The 22,083-nt window shown below is 38.8% G+C and overlaps 1 protein-coding gene across 1 annotated transcript in view; it reads left to right on the top strand.

Annotated features, from left to right (window-relative positions):
* The window catches only part of LOC311283912 (sialoadhesin-like), a 112,891-nt gene that overhangs the window by 16,486 nt on the left and 74,322 nt on the right, over positions 1–22,083 (top strand). Inside the window, exons 5-8 of the mRNA XM_084398682.1 lie at positions 1,865–2,212; positions 2,311–2,559; positions 7,308–7,646; positions 7,754–8,002. Coding sequence (XP_084254808.1) covers positions 1,865–2,212; positions 2,311–2,559; positions 7,308–7,646; positions 7,754–8,002 — 1,185 coding nt within the window. The remainder of the gene's footprint in view (positions 1–1,864; positions 2,213–2,310; positions 2,560–7,307; positions 7,647–7,753; positions 8,003–22,083) is intronic.

The following is a 22,083-nucleotide window of genomic DNA, read 5'->3' as shown; positions in this document are numbered from 1 at the left end:
GAGACTTCACCCCGATGTGGTGAAGCTCCTTTGGGAACATTTCGGTCGTGCCGAGGTAGACCTATTCGCTTCCCGAGAGACATCACACTGTCCTCTGTGGTTCTCTCTCAGCCATCCAGCCCCGCTGGGGTTGGACGCTATGGTACAGGCGTGGCCGAGGTCACGTCTGTATGCATTTCCCCCGATCGCTCTGCTCCCAGGAGTTCTGGAAAGGGTTCGCCGGGACGGAGTCAGCCTACTCCTGATAGCCCCGTTCTGGCTGGCCCGAGTATGGTTTTCTGACCTTGTGTCCCTCCTCGACGGCTCTCCCCTGGAGATTCCGATCAGGAGGGACCTACTCTCTCAGGCGAGTGGGTCGATCCTTCACCCCCGCCCAGAGCTATGGGGACTATGGGTTTGGCCTCTAAGGAGGCTCAGCTCATAGAATCCGGTCTCTCGACTGAGGTCGTTGAGACCATTCTCCAATCCAGAGCTCCCGCTACGAGGAAGTTATATGCCGCGAGGTGGAAACTTTTCACCTCTTGGTGTGGAGAGCGCCAACAGGACCCAGTTAACTGCCCGGTTGGTACAGTGCTGGAGTTCCTGCAGGACCGTCTCTCCACGGGGTTATCCCACTCCACACTGAAGGTGTACGTGGCGGCCCTGGCTGCTTACCACACTCCTTTGAGTGGAGTTTCTCTTGGGAGACACCCACTTATATCTCGCTTTCTTCGTGGCACCTTGAGGCTGAGGCCAGCAGTACGCACGAGGGTACCATCCTGGGACTTGGCCACTGTTTTAGAGGGTCTCTCCCTGGCTCCCTTCCAGCCCCTTGAAGAGGTTTCCGAGAAGTTCCTTACTCTCAAAACTATTTTTCTGCTCGCTATTTCGTCTCTCAAAAGGATCGGAGACATTCAAGCACTCTCGGTTGCTCCCTCGTGCCTGGAATTCTCACCTGGCATGGCTAAGGCTTTCCTCTATCCTAGGCCTGGTTATGTTCCAAAAGTACCAACTACTGTAGTTAGACCTGTCATACTGCAGGCTTTTTGTCCTCCTCCGTTTCTGACATCGGACCAGGAGAAACTTAATTTGCTCTGCCCAGTTCGGGCTCTAGATGCATATGTCCACAAAGCTGCCCTGTGGAGGAAGTCTGAACAGTTGTTCATTTGTTTTGGGTCGCCCAACAAGGGGTGCCCTGCATCTAAGCAAAGGATGAGCAAGTGGGTGGTCGAGGCCATCTCACTTGCTTATGAGTCGGTCGGTCAGCCTTCACCTTTGGCTGTACGGGCTCACTCCACCCGGAGTATGGCTGCTTCTAAAGCTCTCCTTTCAGGAGTTTCTCTTCAGGACGTGTGTGATGCGGCAGGCTGGTCCTCACCGCACACATTCGTCAGGTTTTAGTCTCGATATTAGCTCCACTCCTGAGGCGCAAGTTCTTTCGTCAGCCTGTGCGCCTTGATTCACACGACGGAGACTTGCTCGCATGGGGACGTGGGTATTGCGTTCCCACTGCGATTACACGCAGCGGTAGTCCCTGAAGGGGAACGTCCCGGGTTACGTATGTAACCCTAGTTCCCCGAAGGGACGGACGCTGCGTGTCCTGCCATGCTCCCGGCATCCCCTTGGATCGCTTGCTTCAGTAACATCATAAGCTGTTTCGCATGTGTTTTCAGGGGTGCTTTATAGTTTCCTGGTCGGTGACGTCACCCGCCTACTACGTTCCGTCTCGCCATTGACTGATTTCATTCATGCTTCAGACGCACTACGCTGGAGGTGTTCCCATGATTACACGCAGCGTCCGTCCCTTCGGGGAACTAGGGTTACATACGTAACCCGGGACGTTTTTTTGTGTGTGTATAAACTATCCCTATAATCTGTGTTGCAGGGGTTTCTGATGCTGATTGGGGTGTGAGTTACAGTCCTTCACACATCTGTGCACTAAAGGACTCAACAGTGATAATGAGATGCACTTATAAATACCCTACTGGACATCAGATCGAGAAAGCGTTCTGGACCAAAACACTGGTAACAGATCCTGTCGAGCCTCCAGATCTGTCTGAGGACCCTGAATACAGTCAGAGGCTTCAGTATCTGGGAGATAAACAGCAGAACTGCACCATCAGACTGAGTCATGTGACACTGAAGGATGAAGACGAGTACTATTTCAGTTTCATCACTGATAAACCTGATGGAAAATGGATTGGTGATCCAGGAGTGACTCTTACTGTCACAGGTGACTTTGATGAGGTTTATCTCTTCTTCTGTGCATTATGTTGAATAATAATCAGTGTATGACAGCAGCACTAGATATAATGTGTGTGTTGTGTTCAGATCTTCAGGTGGAGTTTCCTAAGAGAGTGACAGAGGGAGATTCAGTCACTCTGAGATGTAAAAGCAGCTGCGCTCTGACTGACAGAGCAACATTCATCTGGTACAGAAACTCACAGCCATTAACTGAGAGAAGAGACAGAAACAATGAACTCCTGCTGCAGTCAGTCAGAAGAGAGGATTCAGGCAGATATAGCTGTGCTGTAGACGGACACACTCACATCTCTCCTGCTGTTCAGCTCAATGTCATGTGTGAGTATGTGTTTTATGTACTTCAGTGTTTTATTTAGCAATGTATTTTCTTTGACGATTCACTCCTACTGGTCATAAGTTTTAAATGTAAGAACTGTTTTTCCTGCTAAAACAAAAGTTGAGATAAAATTCACCCTACAATAAAGCAATAAGGAAATAAAACGCACCCTGGACAGAAGATGTGGCTGTGGACTAACATAATATTGTACTTAAAAACGTGAAATAAAATGGGCATCAATGGACAGCGTTAACTAACGCTCTTATACCTAATGTACTGAGTGTTCAAGCTACAGAGAAAATGAAATAAAGTTTGAATTTGTCATGCTTTGTTCCGATCAGAGCACGTGAGCGGAGAGCGCATTTCTGAATATTCCGCTCCCTCGCTCATACCGCTCAGGGTCGCTCGCTCAACCCAGAATGGCCTGCTGGTACCAAAATATGTGGAGTAAGGGTTGCCTCCGACTAAAGTTTTTTTCTAGTCGACTAGTAGTTGTTCATTTAAGCCATCAGTGGACAAATCGCCCCTTTATATTAAATTATGTAAATAGGCTATATAGGATAATGAGCGTTTACGTAATATAGCCGCACTCAAGCGCACGACCGCACGCATAAAGCTTGCCATAAAGAACTGGCAAAACTAATGATTATGAATGTGTCAAAAATAGCAAGGAGACATTTAATTGTTTATTAATAAACTGGTGTTTTCTGTGTTGCTGCAAAGATGTAGTTGACGATGCGGACTCGCCATGAACGCCAGAGAGAAATGCACATTTCATATGGATTACATAATCAGAGAGTAGCCTATTTCTTTTCGTTTTGAATAGTTTAGTTTTCTATAATAGATAGCCTATATTTCCCAAATCAGTGATGCACAAGCTGAGTTTCGGCGCCCTCCAGTTCACGTGCAATGCAAGTGATTGTGCCGGCGCCTTATTACATTGTCTGCTATGTTTGCTTATTATTTATTAAATACAGGCAATTGGTTGATAAAACATTGATCAAAATTAAGATACAATTTATACAAAACGAAAATCTTTTAAAAAGAGTCTTTCCACAAAACTAAAGTCAATGAAGTGGTCAAAATCATGTCTTACCCACTCCATGTCTCCAGACATATTGCGCATCTCATGATGTATCATTATCTTTCTCATGCTGCATGCTCACTTTCATAATCAACATTGATTAAATTAAAAAAAAACATTAGCCTATAATATTTAAACATAAATATGAAACTAAATATGTTTTCTTTAATGGCTACAACACGTATACAGTACAGAGAAATTTCATGTCTTGTCGTCAGCCACAACATAATGACGTCACATATTTTCAGACCCAGCCCTCAGCCCTCCTCGCATGAAACAGCTTCCAGCGTGCCTGAGCACAGGGCATTGTCTTGTCCAAACTTTTCTTCTTCCTTATGTCTGCATTCCCCTCTCCCTCCTCCCTTCCTCTCACCCTGAGTCAAGTCACCAAAAGTTCACTAAGAATGTCTATATATCACATAATGATGTATCTTGTGAATCTATTGTTTTTCCTTTTCATGTTTGGTATCATTTTAAGTGTCTCAGTGCGATGGGTAAAATGGTCTTAATTTCATTGCAGTCATTGGTATTATGAGAAAGATTGAGAACTTAGGAGAATCCTGTTCTCCTCTTTGGGTGATGTCTCTTCAAGATATCTGATAATTCTCCCCTCTCCCCCGAAACCAGGCGTTACCCCCTGGGGTACATGAATTGACCCAAAACAACTCTAAAAAATATTGGTATAACCCTTTTGTTCTGGTCTGGGTATTTAAGGGGAAGTGGCAGAGCAGACTTTAGGAACCTGTAACCAGGAACAACCCCCATGCAGTGCTGTGTTAGTGTTTTCTCAAGTCTTACACTTGAAACACACTCACACACCCCTGTGTGTCTCTGTCAGGAATGCATTGCTTTTATTGAAACTAAATTCCAATAAATTAAGTGTACTTCACTGGAGCGCTGGAAAGACATACACGTATTATACCTTCGGCCAGACCATTGGACTCCATCTTTGGGCCAATGGGTGGTCTTTACATAAATAATTAAGATTTTTTTAAATGTTTTTGAAAGAAGTATCTTATGCTCACAAGGCTGCATTTATTTGATCAAAACAATAAATAACATAGTGACATTTTTAATATAGTAGCAATTTGAGCGCTGTTGAATGGATTCTTAAACACCTCTGATTGGCCATTGTGTTTAGGTGCTCTGATTGGCTACAATGATCAATGCTTCAAAAACATGTTGTCTTCACCGAGCGCTTACACAGATACATACGGGAATGTTTGAAAGCAGGTGTCTATCAGCACATCTGTCTATCAGGGGATCCGTCTATCAATGGATATATTAGGGATCCGCTGATAGATGCTTGCTTTTAAACGCTCCTGTGTGTATCTAAGCGCTGTGTAAGGCTATGTTCACACTTAGCGTCTTTTTTGACAAGAAAAAGTTGACAACGGCGTTTTTTTAGCAAAAAAAAAAAAACGCTGGCAGCGTTCGGTTACAAATAGCAGCCGAGCGCGTCTTTTGTTGCTATAACAACAGCTGCAACAGTAGCCTAGTGCTGTGTGATGCAAAAAATGTCGAGAAAGAGAAAGTTGGCTCTTGCGTTGGCTTTTGAAGTTACCGGGGAGGAGAATGTCGGTTCACAAAGACGTTTGTGGGTGCACGACATTATACGGGGAAGGAAACTGTATGGTGCTCCAATTTTTCTTGTTGTTTTTGTTGTTATGGAAACGACAGGTCTCGCTACTCGCTTGTCATTGGTCAGCTGTCAAAAAGGCGCTTGACGTAGGGCGTTCTTTTCAGAAAAGTTGAACTTTTTTCAACTTAAAAAGACGCTCTGAGCTGCAGAAAAAGACGCCGGCGGTGGCGTCTAAAAAAGCGCTCAGGACTTTTTTGAAAAACGGTTTACTCCATAGGGTTATAATGTAGAACAGACGCTGGCAGTTTGAAAAAAGACGCTAAGTGTGAACATAGCCTTAGATGTCTATTTAGAACATGTTTTTGAAGTGTTGATTATTGTAGCCAATCAGATACATATGTTGAGCGTGTGAATGTAATGGCCAATCAGAGGTGTTTAAGAATCCGTTCAACAACGCTAAAAATGCTAGAGGGAAATGCTGGTTTCGTCACATTTTTTCAATTTCAGTAATGCCTTTGTTTCGAAGTCGACACTTTTGGCAACACTAGCGGCTCTGATGTCAGGACTAGTAAATGAAGACTGCTATGTTCACTCTTACATCTAACAACAAAACACCACAATCGCTTACGAGACATCCCTTATGAAAAATAAATGTATTCAAGTGTGCTATTAGTATACTTCTTTTAAACTAAAAATAAGAAAGTATACTTTCAGTCTACTTTTTATATACTTCTCAGAAATATACTTAAAATTGCACTTAAGTATACTTGACATACTGACAGAAAGGTCTAAGTATATTTGGCCTACTTGTACCCATATTTTGATTGAGATATACTTAAAAGTATAATTAAGTATAATTAAGTATTCTAAGTATACGTGGCTTGTAGTTGTGTTTTGAAAATATTGATTTATAAAGAAAACAGATATGCTCCTAATTCTGAGTATCTGAGTTTTTGAGTAGGCTAGTCCACTGGAAGTGTACTTAGGAATTTACTTCAAATCTGTTTACTTTTACCCAGCCACTGACTGAAATTTCAGGCTATCAGTTTTTTCACTGTTATACGGTAGGGGGCACTATTTTGCATTTTCTGAAAAAGTACAGAATCTCTGTATCAAAACACAGGAGAAGAAGATGCTGAAACAAGTGATACCCTGCGACCTGCGTCTCAATGTCCATACTGTATATCCTTAAAGGAGAAGTTCACTTTTAAAATGAAAATTCTGTCATCATATACTCACCGTCATGTTGTTTCAAAGCTGTATGAATTTCTTTCTTCTGCTGAACAGAAATGAAGATATTTAGAAGAATGTCAGTAACCAGACAGTTTTTGGGTCCCATTGACTTCCATACTAGGAAAAAAATATACTATGGAAGTCATTGGGACCCAAAAACTGTCCGCTTACTGATATTCTTCTACATATCTTCCTTTCTGTTCAGCAGAAGAAAGAAATTCATACAGCTTTGAAACAACATGAGGGTGACTAAATGATGACAGAATTTTCATTTTAAAAGTGAACTTCTCCTTTAACAGTATGTGATATTAAAATAAGTATGTCCCAATGCATAGTATGTTGAAAAGAGTATGCCAGAAGTCCCTGTATGGTCTTCTATTTCTGATGGATTTTCGAAGTGTGGATCCGTGCTCACTATAACAGCTAATATTGCCCACAATCCATAGCGCTTTGGAGGAGGATCCAGTTCAGAACTACAAACTTCATTTTAACTTTTGTCAATCATCCTTTTGAACCCCCTTTCACATTTTTGTATGAATCAAAAATATTATATTAAGCAAATTTTAGTCTTTAGTTTAGTAAAAACTAAAGTTCAGCTAAATGTTTCATTGTTTCCCCCAAACTAAAACGTACCAAGATAAAAATAAATGTACAAGTTATGTACTGTACATCACTAACTATTATTTCAATTGTTTTGCAATGTAAACAGTTCATGTGTTCCAGGGAAAAATAACAGTGTAAAGATTTGGAACAACATGAGGGTAATTGTAAAACAATTTGTTGTGTGTGTGTGTGTGTGTGTGTGTGTGTGTGTGTGTGTGTGTAAACTATCCCTATAATCTGTGTTTCAGGGGTTTCTGATTGGGGTGTGAGTTACAGTCCTTTACACATCTGTGCACTAAAGGACTCAACAGTGATAATGAGATGCACTTATAAATACCCTACTGGACATCAAATCATGAAAGTGTTCTGGACCAATGAGTCTATAAAGGATAAAGAGCCTCCAGATCTGTCTAATGACCCTGAATACAGTCAGAGGCTTCAGTATCTGGGAGATAAACAGCAGAACTGCACCATCAGACTGAGTCATGTGACACTGAAGGATTCACACATGTACTATTTCAGATTCATCACTGATAAACCTGGTGAAAAATGGATTGGTAATCCAGGAGTGACTCTTACTATCACAGGTGACTTTGATGAGGTTTATCTCTTCTTCTGTGCATTATGTTGAATAATAATCAGTGTATGACAGCAGCACTAGATATAATGTTTATAATGTTTGTGTTGTGTTCAGATCTTCAGGTGGAGTCTCCTGAGAGAGTGACAGAGGGAGATTCAGTCACTCTGAGATGTAAAAGCAGCTGCGCTCTGACTGACAGAGCAACATTCATCTGGTACAGAAACTCACAGCCATTAACTGAGAGAAGAGACAGAAACAATGAACTCCTGCTGCAGTCAGTCAGAAGAGAGGATTCAGGCAGATATAGCTGTGCTGTAGACGGACACACTCACATCTCTCCTGCTGTTCAGCTCAATGTCACGTGTGAGTATGTGTTTTATGTACTTCAGTGTTTTATTTAACGACGTATTTTCTTTGACGATTCACCCCTACTGGTCATAAGTTTTAAATGTAAGAACTGATTTTCCTGCTAAAACAAAAGCGGAGATAAAATTCACCCTACAATAAAGCAATAAAGCAATTAAACGCACCCTGGACAGAAGATCGCAAAGAAAGAGCACAGGGCATTGTCTTGTCCAAACTTTTCTTCTTCCTTATGTCTGCATCCCCCTCTCCCTCCTCCATTCCTCTCCCCCTGAGTCAAGTCACCAAAAGTTCACTAAGAATGTCTATATATCACATAATTATGTATCTTGTGAATCTATTGTTTTTCCTTTTCATGTTTGGTATCATTTTAAATGTCTCAGTGCGATGGGTAAAATGGTCTTAATTTCATTGCAGTCATTGGTATTATGAGAAAGATTGAGAACTTAGGAGAATCCTGTTCTCCTCTTTGGGTGATGTCTCTTCAAGATATCTGATAATTCTCCCCTCTCCCCCGAAACCAGGCGTTACCCCCTGGGGTACATGAATTGACCCAAAACAACTCTAAAAAATATTGATATAACCCTTTGTTCTGGTCTGGGTATTTAAGGGGAAGTGGCAGAGCAGTCTTTGGGAACCTGTAACCAGGAACCCCATGCAGTGCTGTGTCAGTGTTTTCTCAAGTCTTAAACTTGGAACACACTCACACACCCCTGTGTGTCTCTGTCAGGAATGCACTTGTACACTGAAAAAAGTGAAACATCAGTGCAATTCATTCAAAGTATATATTTGCATTGGTCCAATGGAAAATTGTGATTTTCAGTTTATACCTTCTGTTTTCACTTTGCCTCAAAGTAAGTGTTACACCCTCTAAAATGATACTTTGGATTAACTTAAAAAAATTGATGTAATTTGTTACAGCTAATTTTTTTAGTTTTTCTCAAATTGTATTTATGATTTAGTTAAAACCATAAATTTTGATTAATGTCAAACCTAAATTTTAATTTTTTCCAACTCAACGTTTTACCTTTACCCAAAGTACACAGCAAAAACTCCAGTGTTAAATTAACACTCAAGAGTGTTAAAGTTAATGAGATAATTAAGTGATTAATTGAGTGATGATTGACCATTATTGAAGACACCTGATGTTAACAAGCAGAATCACTGAAGGAGAAAATCACAAATTGTAAGTTACCATTATGGTGATGTGTGTTTGCTTTAGTTGGGCTCTAGACCATTATATGTTTACTTTAATATTTGTTTGGCTGTTATATCTGAATTAAAACTGCCAGATGAACAAAGAAAAAAAAAAGTGATCTGATGGTGTTGGTTATATTATGACAATCATCATTTGAACTTGATCACTGAACTCATTAAGATCCTTATTTCTGACATAGGTTTATGTTGTTTATTACAGAATAACTGTGATTCTGCATAAATACCCAGAATTGTTGATATAATATAAAGGATTTCTTAAAAGTTGTTTTGGGAAAAAAAAAAATCTTTCTTTTAGGCACACACAGACGTCAAGTTTCAGTCTATGCATCTCAACAATGGTGACAAGCAAAATATTCAATTAGGAAAAGGAAATTACATAGACAATTCAGATCATAATTTATTCATACCGCAATGCATGATGGGAGCCATTAATGAGTTGTGATTGGTGGCAGCCGCTGCAACATGCTTTATTATTGTCACCATTGTTGAGATTCACAGGCTGATTATTGATGTCTGTGTTTTTAAGTAAATTAATTCGAAAGTCTTTTGATTAGAAAAATGTTTATTAAATATTATGGGTTATATGAAAAATTCTGAAAATCATATGCTGTAGAATTACAGAGCTGATATAATTGACAAGTTAAACCAAACTATCTCAATAAGTTTCATTCTTCAGATCACAGCATGATTATGTCAAAACATAACCAACACCACACTTTTCTTTGTTCATCTGACTGTTATAAATCAATAACAGCAGACAAACAAAATTTAAAGTAAACATATAAGGGTGAAGAGCCCAACTAAAGCAAACACTATTCTCCCTAATGGTAACTTACAATTAGTGATTTTCTCCTTCAGTGATTCTGCTTGTTAACATCAGGTGTCTTCAATAATGCTCAATCATCACTAAATTAATCACTTAATTATCTCATTAACTTTAACACTCTTGAGTGTTAATTTAACACTGGAGTTTTTGCTGTGTACTTTGGGTAAAGGTAAAACTTAAAATTTTGGTTTGACATTAATCAAAATTTATGGTTTTAACTAAATCATAAATACAATTTGAGAAAATCTAAAAAAATTAGCTGTAACAAATTACATCAATTTTTTTAAGTTAATCCAAAGTATCATTTTTTTCAGTGTAGCGTTGCGGTGCGAGAGTAAGAAAATTGAGAAAGGATTACCACACTTTTAACAGAAATGGCAATATACGATCGACTACGCCACCCCGGAAAACCAGGGAAATAGCCCTAAGGGCACACAGGTTCGTTTGGATTGAGTGGGTGAAAAGACATGAGTCATATAAATAGAAAAATAGAAAAGTTTTATTTTCTTCGTCAATGTTGAATAAATAGTTGGAAATTCAAAGTTAAAACTCTTACACTGGCATTATAATATGATGAAAACCATAAATCAGAATCTACTCAAATACACACAACAAATAACACTCAATGTAAAGAAACTCATCAACCAAGAGCAGAGGTATCTGGAGGTAAGGGCCAGCTGCCAAATTGGGAAATCATTTCTGTCATTCATCTACAGAAGTTCTTATTGAGAATTGACAGAGGTTAAGATGTTTGTTTTATTGAAAATGTTTGGTCACCATTATGGTGACCTGTACGTTATTATACCTGCTATTTACATTTACATTTACATTTAGTCATTTAGCAGACGCTTTTATCCAAAGCGACTTACAAATTAGGACTAAATAAAGCGAGTCATCATGAAGAGGCAAAAACAACAACAACGCAAGAAGTGCTCAGAATACAAAGTTCAGGCATTATTCAGAGTAGCATAAGTCTGATAAGTGATGTTTCAAAGGATTTTTTTTTTTTTTTTTTTTTTTTTTTATGAGGTTAAGTGCTCACGGAAGAGATGGGTTTTCAGCTGTTTTTTGAATGTTGCCAGTGATTCTGCATTCCGGATGCAAAGCATATTTGCTTTTGCTTTGTAAATCTCACGTGTGACTGTGCTGTGCTAGATATAACTTCATAAGGGAAATTCGTGTTATAGCCTCTCACTTTTATACGCTGGCCAGCCAGGGGGCGCCAGATTTTAACATTCCCCATAGCCATTGAACTGGAGCAGTAAGCTACATTTATTGTGTATTTCCGCCTTCTTGGTCATGCATATTACTGTGTATAGTTTTTAAACTGATACTTAAATATTTTTTGCACTTTTACAAGATTTCTGTGTACGGCTGTTACTTGTGTATCACAAGGGTGAAAGTCCTGTGTTTTTTAAGTAGTATGGTTACAAATAAAATCTATTTATTACAATAACCAATTTTGGTCAGGAATAAAGTAAATAATTCAATTGTATTATGATGAAAACTATATCACCTGATCGTCTTTGTTTCTGGCTTCCTTTGCAACAAATTATGTGTTTTGGTAAACAGTGTTAAAAAGACCACAAACTGACAAAAAGCTAAGAGTCAAACTGCCCAACTAAAGCGAACACTGATGTAAGCACTGCAAAATGAACCCCACACATTGGGAGATACAATTCCACAACAATTAGTTTAATCAATGGTAGCCTTCAAACTATTTTACTCCAGTATGGAGGATGACATGGACAGTTGACTATAAAACATAGGCGAGCAGCCACAATAACTATCCCACCAAGCCAAGGGAAATGCAAACAAGCAAAATATTACAGTTATATGCATTTAGCAGAGTTTCATGAAACACAGTCAAAAGTCCTTCACTCACGACCCAGTCTACTCCACACTGGTAGTGCACACGGAAGACGCTAACAGCAAGAAGGCGGTAGTCTGCAGTTGCACACACAATTCACGGCTTTGGACAATTTCCAGTATACACTCCAAATGGCCAGCGGGGAAACCGGAACCGTTGATCCGAGCTGCGAGACAGGGGAAGGGAAATCAGTTCTAAACAGATACACGTCAGTGCCCACTCATTCGTAAGTAGTAAGAATTTCGGGCGTCACGTTTCGGGCATCAGTTGGGGTGAAGGAGCACACCGTGGAGGGCTGCCTGCTGGTTTTTATTCAATGAATCTGCCAATCGCGTTGTACCACTGGCTCATCAGTAATATTGGACGCACCTGTGAACAGAGACTTGCAGATACACATGCACACCTGATAGACATTACCCACCCTCACAGGTTGTCAAACAGTCAGTGTTCCCCTCCCGTTACATATTCACCAACAATATTTTCTTGCTACCATTGTGAAAAAGAAATATACGAAAATATTTTATTTGAAATACATTTATTTTCTGCTAAGTATACTACAAATACATTAACATATTTATGTACTTAATATAAATTCCTGCAATTGCAATTTTCGCCAGGCCATATCTATATTGAATCTTAATTTTTGTCTGTTTTAGACTCTCCAAAGAACGTCTCAGTGTTGATGAGTGGATCTGGTGTAATAGTGGAGGGAGATTCAGTGACTCTGAACTGCATCAGTGACTCAAACCCTCCTGCTCTGAACTTCAGCTGGTTTAAAGGAGGAACTATTGTAGGATCAGGAAGAATCTACAGCATCTCAAAGATCAGCTCTGATGACAGTGGAGAATACAAGTGCAAGTCCATCAATGAACATGGAGAGAAATACTCTGATGCTGTAACTTTAAACGTCATGTGTGAGTTCATGATCATCTGCACATTGTTTCAAATTTCCAAGTTCATAATTTTCTAATATCTATATATTGAATTTTGATTTTTAGATCCTCCCAGAAACGTGTCAGTGTTGATAAATGGATCTGGTGTAATAGTGGAGGGAGATTCAGTGACTCTGAACTGCATCAGTGACTCAAACCCTCCTGCTCTGAACTTCAGCTGGTTTAAGGAGAATGAACCCTCAGCTGTTGGATCTGGACAGAGTTTCAGTGCACTACAGAGTGGACGCTTCTACTGTCAGGCTCACAATCAACATGGATCTCAGAGATCAGACGCTGTAACTGTCACAGGTGAAGCTTTTATTAACACACTCCTGTATCTTCACATCATTCATCAGTTTGGAGAGTTAATCATGATGATCTTCCTCTTTCAGTTCATCATGTTGCTGGTAGGAATGGGATTGTGATCACAGTGGCATCTGGAGGATTATTCATCATCATCATATTATTATTATCATTTATTATGTAAATAAAAGTATATCAATAAAGAGCACATAAATATAATACTTTCAAACTAATTCAGAAAGATATTTGATTATTAATGGTATATGAAACAATTAAATTACTTGTTTGTGTTTTTGACAGTAAGAAGAAAAGGATAAACAGAAGATCTGCTATAAATGAGGTGAGATAATCAAAGAACCACATAATAATATCATTGAAAGAATAAAATTAGCTTTTTTGTAAATTCAGAGATGGTTTTCTTTTTACAGTAAGAGACTGTAGAGTGACAACACTTTTTATACTTGATTGACGCTTCTGTTCCTAGGGAGTTGGCAAAGACTCTTATTGTTACGGCAACAGTTTGTGATTAAGTCAGATTACATAATATGTTGGGAAATTATCAGACTGCTCAAACATCTCATGGCAAACTGACAAATACTGAGACGTGAACTCACAGCATTTAAAATTTCTTGTTTTGTGCTGTAAGGCGGCGTTCACATATCGCGCCTAAAAACGCATAGAAAACGCTAGGCGCGCCACGTTCTCCTTTTTCCAAAGCGCTCGGGTGGTTGCGCTCCGGAGGCGTCTGTCGTTGCTAAGCTTGGTTCTTGTCACGTGACCTGCGGTGCGCTTGCGTCATTCTGAAAAGTTGAGATGTTTTTATCTCGATGCGGCGAGATATGATTCCATTATGAGCGCGCATACCGCGCGCCTACATTTGAAATAACGAACTTGCGCGTGCAAAAGACGCGATATGTGAATAGGCCCTAAGTCCTTGTTCCCTATCATACTGCATCGCTTAGTTTTAATAAAATCATGCAGTGAAACTGCACGAGCCAATGGATGCTCTGCGGAGAGGAACTAACCTATGGGCCCTATCTTGCACCCAGCGCAATTGACTTTGTACACCGGCGCATGTATCATTCCTATTTTGCACCCGACGCACAGCAGACTTTTCCCTCGACAGACGCACGTCTGTAAATTAGTGAATGAACTTGCGCTAAGGGCGGTTCAGCGAAAAGAGGATGCATGTTCCGGCGCAAAACGTTCCCTGGTGCTATTTTGCAGTTCCAGAAAACAAGGCGCGTTCAGATGCTATTCTAAGGGCGCATGCTTGGCCATAATGTAGCATGTGCACAACGCGGTACACTTTGCTTCTCTCATCTACAGACAGACGCAGCAGTTGCCATTTTTGCAAACCATACATAATTACAAGGAAAAATATTGCACACGAGGGAAATCATTGTGGTGTCCATGAAGATGTGAAAAAATAGGCATAAATCTAGCTTACACATTAACCCAAATTATTATACGCCTGTTTAACCAAAGCTAATTTGGGTGGGTTTCTCCATCCCCAATGTAACTTCTCTGTCTTTTACGGCCGTGGCGAGAACGTCTGTCTCCTCGGCTGTGAACCGCTCCTGGTGTGCGCCTGGCAAATCCGCCGTTATAATAGCAATCCACCATGGAACAAGCGCGCCTGCTCTTAAAGGGAATGTGAGATATTGCTCTGATTGGTTTATTTCACGTTATGCCCAAACTACACCTGTGAATAATGAAGCTACTTCAGACCAACCCATTTTAGATTTGTGAACCCATTCCGAGATCCACCACAAAGTTACTTGCATTTCGCGTTTGATACTTGCATTTCAGACCGTTAAAATAGGGCCCATGGTGTGAATGCCCACCACAGCCCGCCGAGCTATCCGGACAGTACTATAAAGGCAAATTTCGGTGCATTCTGCTGACATTCGGTGGCTAAGAATGACAATAACAGAATAACAGAGCCTATTTCTCTAAAAAAGCACTTTTAACTGGCATTTATTTTAAAACACCGTGCCTCTAAAGCGCTTTGCTTCGCTTGCTGGTGTTGTGCTGAATTTTGACCCCCTGCCAAATTATTACCCCCCTCGTTGAAGTCAGTACCTGATTGGCTAATCCTAACCCCACACCTAATCATAACCCCTCCCCCACGACTAATCCTAAACCTACAAATGCTAGGGGGGTAATAATTTGGCGGGGGTTGAAATTCGGCACAACACCGGCCCCGTCCCCGCAAGCCGCGTTCATTGATAACGGATACTTTCAGTATGAGAGCGCGAGTCTCGCCTCGCTGCATTATTGGACTACTTTCTCTGAAGAAAGCGGTGACTCCTCGTTCTCCCGCTGGGCTGAATGAACAGGACTAGGTGAGTGTTAACAGCATCAGGGCTGGGAAGCCTGTATGGGTAAGTTGAATGAACCACTCTTGGCGGCGCAATACGAGTGAACCGTATCGATAGGTAACGTACTCGGTGATAAGCGTAACCTTGGTTCCCTGAGATAACGGGAACATGTACTGTGTCACCGGCCGTGCTATCATGCTGCACGACTTGCCATATCGTCGCTTCAGTCGAATTAACCTGATTCCTATGGGCAGAATGCATGCTTATATAGAGGGCTGGCCCTGCCCATTGGCTCGTGCAGTTTCACTGCGTGATTTTATTAAAACTGCAGTAAATCTGAGAAAAAGGAGATTTCCCATTGTGTCCAGCGACGCAGTACTCGTTCCCGTTATCTCAGTACATTTCCCTGTAGAGCGATGATCCCAGTGCAAACACACATATGCAGCTCTTAACATCAAGTCCAGATCATCTGGACGAGTGAAATGTTGAAAACTACATGTGCAAAACAGTTAGTTCATTCAAAATGTAGGTAATAATCTCTCTGTCTTTCACACAGTCTGTCTCGTATCCTGCTGTTCACCAGTCCGGCTCTTTTGGATATGAGAATCTGTCTTTTCAGTAGCTCTTCAAGTCTTCTCAAGAAGAAACTCTCATCACTCTTACTCAATAGATACTAAACAGTCCTTGCATTCAGTCTTTTCAATCTATATTATACGAGCAATCTCACCAACAGTAATCAAATTGTTTAAATATGTGAGAAAGATTATTTGTACCATTGAAGTGTTGGCTTTATTCATGTGCTTTTTAAAAATGTTTGCAGACCTTGTCAAATGTGTTTCCCTTAACAATAACAATACATGCCAAGACACAGTGGTAAGATGAAGCACAAGTTAGACTTTACTTATATTTTGTTGCATCATTGGACACGCACACATCACAAATACCAATGAAAATGAAGAACTTTGTGTGTGAACACACTTTTAGAGTTTCCATTCTGCAGGCAGAGGTGGAAAGTCCAGGGGTCAGAAAGTAAAAGTCCTGCCATAAATTTATTCCACCCATGAACTCACACAGCAAAAACTCCAGTGTTAAATGAACTCTCCTGTGAGTTTATTTGGCTCCAGACTCAGGAGTGTTAAAGGTAATGAGATAATTTAGTGACTGATTGAGTGATGATTGAGCATTATTGAAGACACCTGATGTTAACAAGCAGAATCACTGAAGGAGAAAATCTCTTTTTTTAAGTTGTCATTATGATGATCAGTGTTGGCTTTAGTTGGGCTCTTGACCCTTAACATATTAACGTTAGATTTAGTTTGGCTGTTGTATCTGAGTTATAACTCTCAGATGAACAACAAGAAAAGCTGATCAGGTGGTGTTGGTTATGTTTTGACATAAACCTCATTTGACCTGAATCACAAAATTCATTTAGAGAATTAAGTTTAACTTGTTGATTGTGCAGTATACTATGTTCAGCATTTTCAATATAAGCAAAAAGACTTCTTAAATGTTGTTTTGAGCAAAATACTTTTTAAAAGTATTTTATTTGGACACACAGACATCAATAATCAGCCTGTGATTCTCAACAATGGTGACAATAATAAAGCATGTTGCAGTGCATTCTGGGTGCCACCAATCAAAACTCATTCATGGCTCCCATCATGCATTGCGGTATGAATATATTATGATCTGAATTGTCTTAGTCATTTCCTTTTCCTAACTGAATATTCTTTTTGTCACCATTTTTTAGATTCATACACTGAATCTTGATGCCTGTGTGCCTGAAAGAAATAAAAAAATTGTATAATTTTTTTTATCAGAATAACTTTTAAGAAATCATTTGGATTATATTGAAAAATCTGGATCTTATTCTGTAGAATCACAGTGATGCTGTAATGACCAACATACATTTAAGCCAGAGATTAGGCTGTAAATGAGTTCAGTGATTCAGGTCAAATGATGATTATGTGAAAACCAACTCCACCTGTTCACCTTTTTTCTTTATTCATTTGGCTGTGATAACTCAGCCAAATAAAATATAAAGTTAAACATTCAAAGGTCAACTGCCCAACTAAAGCAAACACTGATCTCCATAATGGTGACTAAAACTGTGATTTTTCTCCTTCAGTGATTCTACTTGTTAACATCAGGTGTCTTCAATAATGTTTAATCATCACTCAATTAATCACTTAATTCGCTCATTAACTTTAACACTCTTGAGTGTTAATTTAACACTCATATTTCAACACTTTAACACTCTTGAGTCTGGAGCCAAATAAACTCCCAGGAGAGTTCGTTTAACACTGGAGTTTGATTTCACTAATTAGTTCTCTCTCCTGCGGAATTAACAAATCCAGGTGATTGGAACAAAATACTGAAGAGGACTTTTACTTTCTGAAACTGGACTTTCCACCTCTGCTGTATTACTTACATCACTGTAAAAAATTGCTGTAAAAAAAAGCCAAATTTTGACAGTAACATGCTGTTTTCCATTAAAACAGCAATAAACTGTAGAAAATGCATTCTGGGTGATATTTGTCCTTTTCGAGAAAGTAGACTACAGGAATATACTGTGAATTAACAGCGCTCAAAGTCGACACTCAGAGACTGTGTTCCAAATCATATCCTATACCCTCATTCACTATTCCCTACATTAGTTCACTAATATAGTCCACTTGACTGAGTGAATAATTACATAGTTAATTCAGTTAATTTTCTAAGTTAATGTAGACACTGATGAACACCTGCTGTTCACTGCAGAATCACTGAAGGAAAGAGGAACATGAAGAACAGAACAAATATGAAATCAACTGAAGATAAAGTACATTAAATCTCAGAGGAGGATTAAACAACTCAATTAACAGCATTACCAGCTTCACTTATTACTAACCAGATTGACTTTAGACATCTACAGAAGTTCTTATTAAAAGGTGACAGAGGTTTAGATGTTTTTTTGTTTTTTTTTAGATGTCACCACAACGGTGATCAGTGTTTGCTTTAGTTGGGCTCTTGACCCTTGACTTTTGAACATTAGTTTTTCTTTGGCTGCTATAGCTTTGTCTTTAAAATACATTTACTATTGCAAAAAAGCTGAAAGAAAACATGATCAGATGACATTTTGTTAATAGTCACAAGCATCTCTTTTATTGTCAACAGTATTTATTTGGGTGATGTTTTGTATTTTTGATCATGGTATCACTGTGATTTTACAGATAAAGTCCTATTGGAGTTTTGACAACCAGAAAATATGAAGAATTTTACAAACTTTATGCACAAAACATTTTGATCTTCTATATCGGCCAGACACACACAGACATCAAGAATCGGCATATGTATCTCAACAATGGTGACAATCAAAAGTTTAATGCTGCAATGCATGTTGGGTACCAGCATAGTACAAAAAAAATAATTCGTCCAAGACTCCCAGCATGCATTGCAGCATAAATAAATTATGCAGCTGAATTGTCTGGTTATTTTCTTATTGTCTTATTTGCTTTTATTTTTGCTGTTGGTTTTGTGTTGACTTTTAGTAGCGTGTTTTATGATGTTCCGATTTGTTATCTTTTTTGTTGATGGTCACCATTGTTGAGATTCATTGGGTGATTATTGATGTCTGTTTGTGTCTAACTGAAGTTGTATCTAAACAAATTTTTAGTGAATGATGAGTTCAAAAATTGCACAGCACTGCTTGATCTTTTGCAGTAATTTCACAGTGTAATAATATTAAATTAAGCTGTATTAAAAACACATTTTTGATAAATGATTAGACACTGAATGCGATCAGTGAGCCAAACATTATGTGATGACGTAATATTCAAAACATAACCAGAAACACCTGATCCCATTTTTATTGGCTTTGTTTTTGCCACAACAAACGTGTCTTATAAACACACAGTTACAGCAGCCAAAGAAAAACTAATTTGAAGTCAAGGGTCAAGAGCCCAACTAAAGCAAACACTGATCTCCATAATGGTAATGTCAAATGACACAAAACAACATCTAAACCTCTGTTAATTCTCAATAGGAATTTCTGTAGACGTATGAAAAAATAAATAAAGCCAATCTGGTTAGTAATAAGTGAAGCTGGCAATGCTGTTATCTGGAGTTGTTTAATCCTCCTCTGCTGAGATCTTCACAGATTTAATGTCTTCTGTGGCTGAAGTCATTGTAGGTCTTGTGTTTCGCTTTTTTATCTTCTTGTTGTTCCTCTGTCCTTCAGTGATTCTGCTTGTTAACATCAGGTGTTCATCATGCTCAATCATCAGTAAATTAATCACTGAATTATATAATTAACTTCACCACTGCTTCAGTGTTACTCCAACACTCTGTAGTGTGGACACACAAGTTTTCATTTAAGACTGAAGATTTTGCAGTGGGGTTTAAAGGGTTAAATGTGTAAATAAAAAAAAAACAGAGTGAAGTGTAATTTAATGGTAATCAACTGTAAATTAATTTACATCATAAAACTGTAGAAAAACAGCATTTTACTGGCAACCACAGCTGCCAGTAGATTACTGTAAAATCAAGGAAAAACAGTCATATTCTGTAAAACTCAACAGTCAGATTTACTAAACAGAAGTTGTTAATTTCACTGAAATATTAGTAAAAGTTCATAGAAAAAAGTTATGCGGATGTAACCGGTCTGTAGCTGACCGCTGTTACGATACTCTCTCTCTGCGTTGTGTATAAGAAGGACCAGGACACCGTTACTGCGGTTCATCAAAATGGGGATGTTTATTAAAGGAGAACTCCGGTCAATTTTAACATTGAGCTCATTTTTTGGTACATTTGGAGTGCTGTCAATACAGAGAACAACGACAAAAATCGGTGTTGCCTGTTGCGATCACGTCCGTGAACTCGACAATCGATTACTATGGCCTTCCACCGAAAACAGGATGTAAACAAAGGTATGAACGCTGGCTGAATTAACTTCATTTTTATTAGGCTAATATCTCTAACATCTACTGCAGTCAGATCCACCCGTGTTCACTCGGAAGGAATCACTCACATTTTCTGTGCACTTGTAATGACACTTAAAGGATGTTAAGAGGCTAAAAAGCAGGCTTACTACTTGCCCCATTTAAGTCAATAGGGTGCAAATTTTAAAAATAGAATAACTCGGTATAGGCAACACCGATTTTTGTCGTTGTTCTCTGTACTGACAGCACTCCAAATGTACAAAAAAATGAGCTCAATGTTAAAATTGACCGGAGTTCTCCTTTAACAGTCACGCCCAACATGGACTTCTCACCATCTGTGGATCAACATCAATAAAGTTGATAAATGACATGTGAGCATCTCATTATTGCATCACCTCTCCCCAGCATGTGCAATGCGAACTGCCATGTAACAATTATGCAAAATACACAAAACATTAACACAATATGGAATGTAAAACACAATAAAAGTGAAATACCTGTGGATCAACATCAATAAAGTTGATAAATGACATGTGAGCATCTCATTATTGCATCACCTGTATGATACAACACTAGTTAGTTGATTAATGACTCAAAACCTTGCTAATACAGATCATACAGCTCACACGATATATCTCCAAATTATTGATCCACTCGCGCATATAACAAACAACAAAACAACACTATACAGTCTCCATACTGTTTACAAGAGGTTATTAAATCAATTTACACACTTTGCAAACTTAATTTGCTCATAAATTGAAGAGCTCTGAAAAACGCTTACCTCTCCCCAGCATGTGCAATGCGAACTGGAGAGAGGCGCGCGCGCACACTCAAAATGGCACCAGGACAGCGGCAGAAAAATATGTCAAAATAAAAGTCTCTAGAGAGTGAATCACAGAATCAACATATTGCTCAAAGAAAAACAGAAATAAATCAGTAATAAAATAATAAGGATTTTAGTGAAAAAACAACAATATATTAAGCTTGGAATGTACTTATTATAACTCGTTACACGGAGTCAATAACTGATAAGGAGAGTAAATGAAACTGAAGTGTTTTATGTGTTTTGCACAAGATGTTATATGAGAGATATTTTAGTTTAATTAATTAGTTTTGTGGGTCACCGTTGTGCTGGAGAGAAGAGCCTGTGCTTCAGTCAAAGATGACCAGAGAAATGCTGATGTTCCCATACAAAAATGTAATATATGGCCATATATGTACTTATATTTTAAATAGCATGACATATATCTATACATATATTTGACTTATATGAGAACACAATACATGCCTGCAACATATATCTATACATATATTTGACTTATCTGAGAACACAATATATGACTGCAACATATATCTATACATATATTTGACTTATCTGAGAACACAATATATGACTGCAACATATATCTACATATATTTGACTTATCTGAGAACACAATATATGCCTGCAACATATATCTATACATATATTTGACTTATCTGAGAACACAATATATGACTGCAACATATATCTATACATATATTTGACTTATCTGAGAACACAATATATGACTGCAACATATATCTACATATATTTGACTTATCTGAGAACACAATATATGCCTGCAACATATATCTATACATATATTTGACTTATCTGAGAACACAATATATGACTGCAACATATATCTATACATATATTTGACT

Source organism: Rutilus rutilus, assembly GCF_951802725.1.
Source record: "Rutilus rutilus genome assembly, chromosome: 2".
NCBI classification, from domain to species: Eukaryota; Metazoa; Chordata; class Actinopteri; order Cypriniformes; family Leuciscidae; genus Rutilus; species Rutilus rutilus.
This window is presented reverse-complemented; position numbering and strand designations above follow the sequence as displayed.